The sequence below is a fragment of the Oncorhynchus gorbuscha genome, linkage group LG01 (genome assembly GCF_021184085.1).
Source record: "Oncorhynchus gorbuscha isolate QuinsamMale2020 ecotype Even-year linkage group LG01, OgorEven_v1.0, whole genome shotgun sequence".
NCBI classification, from domain to species: domain Eukaryota; kingdom Metazoa; phylum Chordata; class Actinopteri; order Salmoniformes; family Salmonidae; genus Oncorhynchus; species Oncorhynchus gorbuscha.
Genome location: NC_060173.1, coordinates 22,742,417 through 22,753,948, shown reverse-complemented (window position 1 = coordinate 22,753,948; position 11,532 = coordinate 22,742,417). Strand labels below are relative to the sequence as shown.

Below are 11,532 nucleotides of genomic sequence, written 5' to 3'. Positions count from 1 at the left end.
ACTCTTTTCTTTGCTCAGCTCTTGGCATTGCAGGGCTTGGTAATGATATGAGAGGGGGTCAAAGTATTTTGGATGTTTCCAAAACTTAATTGCTCTTTTTCAAGTTTTTATTATTAGTGGATATTGGCCTAATTCTGCCCTGCATGCATTTTGTAGTTTTCCTCTGGACATGTAGGAGAATCTTACAGAACTCTGCATTGAGGGTTTCAATGGGGTGTTTGTGCCATTTGATGAAATCTTGTTTTGCAAGTGGACCCCACACCTCGCTGCCATAAAGTGCAATTGGTTCAATGACACATTCAGTTAGTTTTAGCCTCATTTTAATAGGTATTTCAATTTGAATTTGTTTTTAATGGCATAGAATGTCCTGCTTGCTTTCTCTCTCAGTTCATTCACTGCATCATTAAGGTGTCCAGTTGAGCTTATTTTTAAACCTAAGTAATTAGGTGTGTGCAGTACTCTATTTATTTTGCACCAATTGAAGACTTTGGTCTAATTCCCTGAGATCTGGATCATCTCTGGAAAATCATTATTTTAGTATTTTTGGGGTTTACTGGGCGACAGCAGGCATAGGTCATTTGCGAAGAGTAGGCATTTAACCTCTGAATTGTGGAGACTAACCACTTTTTTGCCATATGCCTGAATATATACAGTGGGGCAAAAAAGTATTTAGTCAGCCACCAATTGTGCATGTTCTCCCACTTAAAAAGATGAGAGAGGCCTGTAATTTTCATCATAGGTACACTTCAACTCTGACAATCACATTGTAGGATTTTTAATGAATGTATTTGCAAATTATGGTGGAAAATGAGTATTCTGGAACTTGCAGTCGAAAGGCATTCTGGAAGGCATTCTGGAACTTGCAGTCGAAAGCGTAATTCAATACAATTACATATGCAAATAACTGTAAAGAAATATCTTAAGAGACAGCTCAATTAATTAACTTAAACATTAACTCTGTAACACATTAAAGTTACAACATCCCCCCCCCCCCCGATGAACAACTGTTCATCTAGATCTCTAGGCAGTATATCAACTGAATAAGTCTCCGCAACAAAGTCCCTGAAGCAGTACGAACTGAATATGATCTAACTAGGCCATCTCGGCCTGGAAACAGTTCCTCAATCTTTCCTAGTTTCCAGGTTTGTCTGGGTGTGTTATCTTCTCCAATGGGTACAACGTCACCCGCTTTCAGTGGGGTGGGCTGTGGTGTGTCACAGCGGTGTGCTGACTTTAGATCCAGCAAGTAGTCTCTTCGCCAACTGTTCCAGAAACTGGTCACAAGTCTCTGCCTGTACTTCCATCTGCGTGTCATTTCCCCCTTGTTTAATGTTGGGTGCTGAGTGTCACTTGCTCCAGAATGCATCACCTTCTCATGGTGGTACTGTATCAGCATTTCTGCGTATCTGTACTTATTGGGCAGAACCCATGGGTGCTGCTCTCTAAATGTGAAGTTGGACTGTTGCAGTCTTCCTCCAAAACTGAGTAGTTTGTGTTCGTCCAGGAAAGGTTTCAGATCTCCTGTCCAAAACTCTTGTTGTGTTACCTTAATCCAGTACTTTTCTGCATCGAACAGTTCGTCAGCAGTCAGTTCACCTTGCATCTTTGTGTTTGTACGAGCATTGGCTATGAATCTCTTTATCCAGGTGGTGACTCTGAACACTCTTTTCAGTTTGCTGTACCTTTCAATCTCCAACACAGGTTCAGTAATGTCTGTGCCGTTTGCTGCGAGTTGTACAGTAACCTGGCAACTGGACTTGAGTTATTTTTTCACCTCTTCCGGAACCTTGTTATCATCAGTCTCTTCGGACTGATTGGGTGATGTCAGAATTCTGGTTCCATTCCACCATAGCTCGCTCTGTGTCAAGTTTTGAACAGTTTGTCCTCTTGTAGGGAGGTCAGCTGGATTAGTTTTCCCTTCAATATGTGACCATGACTCTGGATTGGTCAAGGACTGGACCTCCGTCACTCTGTTCGCAACAAACTGTGAGAATGGCAGTATAGGGACAACCCTGCTGCCCTCGCCCCCTCCCCCGGTCATCCTACACGCCACAGTCACTCATACAAATAATATTTGCTGGTCTGTGGTGTATAATGAGGAGCAACCAGACGCTACACTTGAATCGACTTATTCCAGTTACTAATAAGCACGCACCCATTAAGAAAATTACTGTAGAAACTGCACTACACTGTGAAACAAAGATAAATTATATAAAGAATGATAGTAAAAAGCATTGGGGCACCTTAATGAAATTTTGGGGAAAATCAGATGGCTCATTCATTACAAAGCCCACTGATATTGCTAACTACTTTAATTACTTTTTCATTGGCAAGGTAAGCAAACTTAGGGATGACATGCTACAAACGCTGACACTACACATCCAAGTATATCGGACCAAGTTATGAAAGACAAGAATTGTACTTTTGAATTCCGTCAAGTCAGTGTGGAAGAGGTGATTCTTTGTTTTGTCTATCAACAATGACAAGCCATCAGGGTCTGAAAATCTAGATGAAAAATGACTGAGGATAATAGCAGATGATATTGCCACTCCTATTTGCCACATCTTCAATTCAAGCCTACTAGAGAGTGTGTGCCCTAAGGCCTGGAATAGTAAGAATAGTAAAGCCCCCTTTACTTGCTCAAATAGCCAACCAATCAGCCTGTAACCAACCCTTAGTAAACTTCTGGAAAAAATTGTGTTTGACCAGATACAATGCTATTTTACAGTAAAAAAATTGACAACAGAATTTCAGCATGCTTACAGGAAAGGACACTCAACAAGCACAGCGCTTACACAAATGGCAGATGATTGGCTGAGAGAAATTGATGATAAAATGTTTGTGGGCGCTGTCTTGTTAGGCTTCAGTGCAGCTTTTAACATTACTGATCATTGTCCGCTACTGAAAAAACGTATGTGTTATGGCTTTACACCCCATGCTATAATGTGGACAAAGAGTTACTTGTCTAACAGAACACAGAGGGTGTTTGTTAATAGAAGCCTATCAAATATAATCCAGTTATAATCAGGAATTCCCCAGGGTAGCTGTTTAGGCCCCTTGCTGTTTTCAGTTTTCAAAGACATGCCACTGACTTTGAATAAAGCCATAGTTTCTATGACTCAACACTTTACACGTCAGCTACTACAGTGACTGAAATGACTGCAACACTCAACAAAGAGCTGCAGTTAGTTTCAGAGTGGGTGGCAAGGAATAAGTTAGCCCTAAATATTTCTAAAACTGAGAGCATTGTATTTGGAACAAAATACTCACTAAACCCTAAACCTCAACTAAATCTTGTAATAAATAATTTGGAAATTGAGGAATTTGGGGTGACTAAACTGCTTGGAGTAACACTAGATTGGAAACTGTCATGGTCGAAACATATTGATGTAGTAGTAGCTAAGATGGGGAGAAGTCTGTCTATAATAAAGCGATGCTCTGCCTTCTTAACAACACTATCAACAAGGCAGGTCTTACAGACCCTAGTTTTGTGGCACCTTGACTACTTTTCAGTTGTGTGGTCAGGTGCCACAAAAAAGGACTTAGGAAAATTGCAATTGGCTCAGAACAGGGCAGAACGGCTGGCCCTTGAATGTACACAGAGCGCTAATATTAATAATATGCATGCCACTCTCTCCTGGTTGAAAGTGGAGGAGAGATTGACTTCATCACTACTTTTATTTATGAGAGGTATTGCCATGTTGAATTCACCGAGCTGTTTGTCTTAACTTAACGGACACCCATGCATACCCCCACAAGACATGCCACAATAGGTCTCTGCACAGTCCCCAAGTCCAGAACAGACTATGGGAGGCACACAGTACTACATAGAGCCATGACTAAATGGAACTCTATTCCACATCGAGTAACTAACGCAAGCAGTAAAATTAGATTTAAAAAACAGATAAAAAACTCCTTATGGAACAGCGGGGACTGTGAAGCAACACAAACATTGGCACAGACACATGCATGCATAGACACATGCATGCACACACTATACATACACATGGATTTAGTACTGTAGATATGTGGTAGTGGTGGAGTAGGGGCCTGAGGGCACACATTGTGTTGTGAAATCTGTGAATGTATTGTAATGTTTTAAAATTGTATGAACTGCCTTACTCTTCCTGGGGTCCAGAAAAATTATCTGCTGTTTTGGCAGCAGCTAATGGGGATCCATAATAAATACAAATACACACACCCTCTCCCACTGGGACATGTCGTCAGGTGGATGCTGCCGCACGGAGCCCACACACACTCATCCCAGCAGGCCTGGTATATTCATGACCTTTTGAAGTTGGGTGGTAATCCTCTCTCTAGGAGATGGTGACAGACTAGTGGGGATATCAAACCCTCTATCTAATAATCTCTCTCTAGGCGATGGTGACAGACTAGTGGGGATATCAAACCCTCTATCTAATAATCTCTCTCTAGGAGATGGTGACAGACTAGTGGGGATATCAAACCCTCTATCTAATAATCTCTCTCTAGAAGATGGTGACAGACTAGTGGGGATATCAGGATCCGGGCCCAGCGTCATCTCACGACTAACACTCAAACTCACAGGACAGGCTGGGTGACACCATACACGACTTCCCAATCAAGAAGTCACTTTTGTGTGATAGTTTAGGATTGTTCACATTTGCGTGCGTAGTTTGTCTGAAATGTCAGATTTTTGAACTTCGGACATTGGTGAGTTCAGACAAACGGTGTATGTTCATGGTGGGAGATTTCTCTAACACAGTCTCCATTTTCCAGGCCTCCCAATGTGCCGCCCAAACCTCACAGTGGCAGAAATAGGAGGGCTAGGCCCCGCTCGGTCTTTAACGTTAAGTTGTTTAATGGCAATCTGGAGTCCTTTGTCAAGGTACTGGTCAAGTCTGGCCTTGGACTGCTACCGACCGTCTCTCCGACCGTTTCCATAATAATGCCCGTAACTCAACAACTCACACTTTTGTCTTTTTCCTGGGGTCTGATCATTAGGCTGATCACACCAGTCAGGAATGTTATCTTCTCGTTTCTCTCTGTAGTCTCAAACGTTGGGGAAGCACAGGGGTGGCATTGCTGCTGACAGAGTGCATCCAGGGAAGGAGATATGATGACAGAGCAGAGGGCACACTAGCACAGTGGAGGGGGGTGAAAAGGAGGACGGGATGTATGGAAGATGTTTGTCTCCATCTTTCCCCCGAGTCTCTGCTGTCAGCTAGGGCATTGGTATTCCTCCCTATTTCTCTCTCTTCCTTCTCTCTCTTCTCTGGCTGGTTTGAAAGCAGCCATTGTCAGCAGGATATATGTGACAGCCAGGGGATGGTGGCCAGAGCGATAAGGAATCCACCACCTCCCCACAATGCCCTGCTGCTTCCCCTGCGTTTGATGCCAGCTCTATTCTTAGTGTGTGGGTGGTGAGGGTTGGACTGTGGTACTGTAGCTGGCTGCTGTGGTGATTTAATCTGGGTTTCACCTCTTTCTCGCTCTCTCTGCTTTCTTCTCTGCTTCCTCATAGCCGCGGACGACGGAACTCGCACGCCAGACACCAGGTAGAGTGGAGACAATGTGGAGTGGAGAGGGACCCGTCCCTACTGCTACCTGTCTGTCTGTCAGGGCCGGGGTGATAACAGTATTGCCATACTCGTTAGTATTGTGGCAAGGAAACAAAACACAAAGCGGGTTTAACTTCTTTAGGAATAGCTCCCTAATGTTGGAAACAAACATCATTATGTTGTCATCCAGAGTCACATTTATATACACTGCTCAAAAAATAAAGGGAACACTAAAATAACACATCCTAGAGCTGAATGAAATATTCTTATTAAATACTTTTTTCTTTACATAGTTGAATGTGCTGACAACAAAATCACACAAAAATTATCAATGGAAATCAAATTTATTAACCCATGGAGGTCTGGATTTGGAGTCACACTCAAAATTAAAGTGGAAAGCCACACTACAGGCGGATTCAACTTTGATGTAATGTCCGTAAAAAGTCAAAATGAGGCTCAGTAGTGTGTGTGGCCTCCACGTGCCTGTATGATCTCTCTACAACGCCTGGGCATGCTCCTGAGGGATCTCCTCCCAGACCTGGACTAAAGCATCCGCCAACTCCTGGACAGTCTGTGGTGGATGGAGCGAGACATGATGTCCCAGATGTGCTCAATTGGATTCAGGTCTGGGGAACGGGCAGGCCAGTCCATAGCACCAATGCCTTCCTCTTGCAGGCACTGCTGACACACTCCAGCCACATGAGGTCTAGGATTGTCTTGCATTAGGAGGAACCCAGGGCCAACCACACCAGCATATGGTCTCACAAGGGGTCTGAGGATCTCATCTTGTTACCTAATGGCAGTCAGGCAACCTCTGGCGAGCACATGGAGGGCTGTACGGCTGACCCACCGCCAAACCGGTCATGCTGGAGGATGTTGCAGGCAGCAGAACGTTCTCCACGGCATCTGCAGACTCTGTCACGTCTGTCACATGTGCTCAGTGTGAACCTGCTTTCATCTGTGAAGAGCACAGGGCGCCAGTGGCGAATTAGCCACTCTTGGTGTTCTCTGGCAAATGAAAAACGTCCTGCACGGTGTTGGGCTGTAAACACAACCCCCACCTGTGGACGTCGGGCCCTCATACCACCCTCATGGAGTATGTTTCTGACCGTTTGAGCAGACACATGCACATTTGTGGTCTGCTGGAGGTCATTTTGCAGGGTTCTGGCAGTGCTCTTCCTGCTCCTCCTTGCACAAAGGCGGAGATAGTGGCCCTGCTGCTGGGTTGTTTCCCTCCTACGACCTCCTCCACGTCTCCTGATGTACTGGCCTGTCTCCTGATAGTGCCTCCAAGCTCTGGACACTATGCTGACATACAGCAAACCTTCTTGCCACAGCTCGCATTGATGTGCCATCCTGGATGAGCTGCACTACCTGAGACACTTGTGTGGGTTCTAGACTCCGTCTCATGCTACCACCAGAGTGAAAGCACTGCCAGCATTCAAAAGTGACCAAAACATCAGCCAGGAAGCATAGGAACTGAGAAGTGGTTTGTGGTCCCCACCTGCAGAACCACTCCTTTATTGGGGGTGTCTTGCTAATTGCCTATAATTTCCACCTGTTGTCTATACCATTTGCACAACAGCATGTGAAATGTATTGTCAATCAGTGTTGCTTCCTAAGTGGACAGTTTGATTTCACAGAAGTGTGATTGACTTGGAGTTACATTGTGTTGTTTAAGTGTTCCCTTTATTTTTCTGAGCAATGTATTTTGCAAGCTACAGCACACAATATTTTACATACAGCAGATTTTTAAAGGGCCAAATAGTTTGGTCTGCTTTGTGTTTTCATTTTTGCCATTGAGAAAATATTGCGATACTGTTATTGTCACAGTCTTACTGTCTATGCTGACTTCCTATCTCTGTCTCTCTCTTTTTCTGACCCTAACATCCCCTCCACTTCTTGTCTGTGATAATCTTTCACCCGTTTGTGCTGATGGGCAATACTAACTCCCTGGAGGTTTGCCCTGACAGACTGAACTACTCACATCTATAGATGTCAATTTATTGATATCATTATTCATATATTCCTATGCCAGGGTTACAACTGGATTATGAAGTACAATTTGATCTGTACCCTATTAATTGAAAATGTACCCTATACTTACAATTTGGCTTAGATTACATTGTACATTTCATAGAATGCCCAACACTTATTTCAGACCTTGCAACATCTACATTGACAGATATTGAATTACTCCAAACATTACATTTACATTTAAGTAATTTAGCAGACGCTCTTATCCAGAGCGACTTACAAATTGGTGCATTCACCTTATGACATCGTAGTAGTCTGTCTTGCTTAGTCCTCAGCTACAGAACATTGGTACCCGGTGGTTCCTGGAATCCCGGCATGGTTTAGGGCCGTGTGTCTACGCCCCCTGGGTGAAAACCCATCCACAACATTATTAGAAGCATGTAAGAGGTCTCTGCCTCAGCAGGAAGCTAGCAGCTGGTACTTCGGCCAAGTGTACTCTGGAGTGCAGCTCTTGTACCTTTTTACTGAAAGAGGGAGGAATGTGTTCTCTGTAAAGGGACAGCTCCTCTCTCTCTCTCCTCTTTTCTCACTCCTCCTCCTCTCTCTCTCTCCTCTTTTCTCACTCCTCCTCCTCTCTCTCTCTCCTCTTTTCTCACTCCTCCTCCTTTCTCTCTCTCCTCTTTTCTCACTCCTCCTCCTCTCTCTCTCCTCTTTTCTCACTCCTCCTCTCTCTCTCTCCTCTTTTCTCACTCCTCCTCCTCTCTCTCTCTCTCTCTCCTCTTTTCTCACTCCTCCTCTCTCTCTCTCTCCTCTTTTCTCACTCCTCCTCCTCTCTCTCTCTCCTCTTTTCTCACTCCTCCTCCTCTCTCTCTCTCCTCTTTTCTCACTCCTCCTCCTCTCTCTCTCTCCTCTTTTCTCACTCCTCCTCCTCTCTCTCCACTCCATGTGGAGTGTGTGGTAGTTTCTCTGTTACATAACCTCATATCCCTTATCAGTGTCCCAAGTGTGCTCTCAAGTGTTGACGTAACACAATAATACAAGATATAGAGCCCATGTTTAGTACCACTGAAGCCCCATTGAGTTGTATTGGCTAAGAGAAACTGGGCATGAATGGTTCTGTAGCTGCAAAACTTTAGTCTGTCTCTGTAAACCTTCAGTATGATCATTGGTAACACTTTACTGTAGTCCCTTATATGCCAGTGTCAGATGTTATATTATCATAAGTAGTTATTATAAAGGCTTTATGAATGCATACATAAGGCTGACTACAGTAAAATGTCACCGGTCATTTCTCCCTTCACCCATTAAGTATAATAATGGAGGCATGCATTTCGGGAAAAATAAGCATGTAAAGACTGAATGATATAATGTATTTCAGAATGAGCCATCTGTTAATATGACATGTCCTTCCTCTCATTGTGAAGGACTCTGGACAAGCTATTCCCCGTGTGGTGGAGAGCTGTGTTCGATTCATCAATCTCTATGGTGAGCTGGTCATCCATATATTACTTGTGTTTGTTTTGCGACAGCTATGATTTTCTCTCCTTTTCTCACCTCTTGCAGGCCAATCAGGCGTAACAGTCCAAAATGACTGTGTGGTGCTAAAACTTCTCCTCTTGGTCAAGGATAACATTGCGGCAATTTCAGTGTTAATTGTCTGGGTGTTTCCATTCTTCCCATGTCTGTGTTAAAATCCGTTCCATTTTAGTCACAGTCATGGGAAAGACTATGCAGATGCCATCTTGTTTACAGCATCTGTCCATGCAGCCAATGGGATGCAACACACACACACACACACACACACACACACACACACACACACACACACACACACACACACACACACACACACACACACACACACACACACACACACACACACACACACACACACACACACACACACACACACACACACACACACACACACACACACACTGTCAAATAGGTTAGTTAGAATATCACTGTGAGACGCATTAATAAAACTCCAACAAAACACGTCGGCTTAAACTTTTGAAGGCGTGACGCTAATGACCTCTCTGTGTTTTGCGGACACCGGCGATGTCTTACTGGGGCGGCCGTCTAGTGGGGAAGACCCTGACTAATTAAGTTCCGAACTGACCTCTCTCCTTATTAAATGCTAATCCTGGCTGGAGGGCACTTTAGTAAGACTTGGTTGCAGTCTCTCTCCCTCATTAATTATCTTTAATTGGAAAACTTAAGGGCAAGGGGAATGGGATGTGGCCTTTAGTTGGGACTTAAACTGACTTTTCTTTTTGCACTGGTGGTCTTTTATAAGGGCTGCCTGTCACAATGGACTAAACGTGTGTCTACTTTTCTGTCTCACCTCTCAATTCCTCTCTCTCTCTCTCGGTTCTGTACTTCTCTCTCCCCTCTGCCATTCTTTGTTCCCTGCAGGCCTTCAGCATCAAGGGATATTCCGTGTGTCCGGGTCTCAGATGGAAATCAATGACATCAAGAACTCATTCGAGAGAGGTACTGTAGGATGTTCTGTTACTGTAAGGTACTGCAGGATGTTCTGTTACTGTAAGGTACTGTAGGATGTTCTGTTACTGTAAGGTACTGTAGGATGTTCTGTTACTGTAAGGTACTGTAGGATGTTCTGTTACTGTAAGGTACTGTAGGATGTTCTGTTACTATAAGGTACTGTAGGATGTTCTGTTACTGTAAGGTACTGTAGGATGTTCTGTTACTGTAAGGTACTGTAGGATGCTATGTTACTGTAAGGTACTGTAGGATGCTCTGTTACTGTAAGGTACTGTAGGATGCTCTGTTACTGTAAGGTACTGTAGGATGCTCTGTTACTGTAAGGTACTGTAGGATGTTATGTTACTGTAAGGTACTGTAGGATGTTCTGTTACTGTAAGGTACTGTAGGATGTTCTGTTACTGTAAAGTACTGTAGGATGTTCTGTTACTGTAAGGTACTGTAGGATGTTTTGTTACTGTAAAGTACTGTAGGATGTTCTGTTACTGTAAAGTACTGTAGGATGTTATGTTACTGTAAGGTACTGTAGGATGTTAACATATTATTGTACAGTCAGCCCAATACTTTTATACTGTCCAGGATTGATAGGTCAGTCAGTCAAATTACATTTCACACATTTGATACCATCAGTGGATTGCAGCACATAGGGACAGAAGGAAAAGCAAACATAGGAAATCAATTATGTAGTTCATTTGAGCTGCAGAATATGACTTTGCTTAATTGCTAGTTAATTTTCTGTTTTGAGATAATTAGTTAACACTGGAAAGAACTTATTAAGCTAATGAAAGAAGCAGAAACATTGACATGTTTACAATGTACCCTAGTCAAATGGGCACTGCTTGTTTGTACGTTTCAAACTTCCTTCTAGTCAGGGGAAATGTTATGATTGCCTGCATACAACACCCTCACATACACTTATCGATCTCCCAGGTAAGGACCCATTGACAGATGAAGAGAACAACCACGACATCAACTCGGTTGCCGGGGTTCTTAAACTCTACTTCCGGGGCCTGGAGAAATCCCTCTTGCCCAAGGAAAGATTTAATGACCTCCTCTCCTGCGTCAGTAAGTACCTCTGCTTGACGTTGTCTCTGGACCAGCACAGCTGGCTGTGCTACATTATAATAAACACACGCAAGCATGTACAAACAAACACACAGACGCGCGCACACCCACACATATTATGGGCATATCTGCAAAGTTGAACTTAATGTCTTCATATTGAATGGAAGTGTGTACATTGTGACATTCAGATGGAGCAGATGCCCTCTAGGAGCCAAGTATTAGTTGGTGTTCACATGCCCTCCACAGGGCAACTCTTAATGTCCCACTATGGGGAAATCATCACAAACATCATGGCTACTACTTACTCTTCTGTGGTGTGTTCATCAGTAGCATTGTGTCATAGCGTCTTTGTGCCTGGAGGTGAACAGTACCACTTTGTGTTGTTGACTATCTTCTCCACTGACTAGGACATTCATGTGGTGAGCTAGGACACAAAGCTCAC

The 11,532-nt window shown here is 43.7% G+C and overlaps 1 protein-coding gene across 5 annotated transcripts in view; it reads left to right on the top strand.

Moving 5' to 3' along the window:
- The window catches only part of LOC124034742 (SLIT-ROBO Rho GTPase-activating protein 1-like), a 152,919-nt gene that overhangs the window by 107,721 nt on the left and 33,666 nt on the right, over positions 1–11,532 (top strand). For 3 of the 5 annotated variants that reach the window (XM_046348255.1, XM_046348254.1, XM_046348258.1), the window contains exons 12-15: positions 4,759–4,867; positions 8,942–9,002; positions 9,936–10,013; positions 10,956–11,090. In XM_046348255.1, coding sequence (XP_046204211.1) covers positions 4,759–4,867; positions 8,942–9,002; positions 9,936–10,013; positions 10,956–11,090 — 383 coding nt within the window. Of the gene's footprint in view, positions 1–4,758; positions 4,868–5,503; positions 5,538–8,941; positions 9,003–9,935; positions 10,014–10,955; positions 11,091–11,532 lie in introns of all 5 variants that reach the window. The other 2 variants (XM_046348257.1, XM_046348256.1) reach the window with 1 other exon arrangement.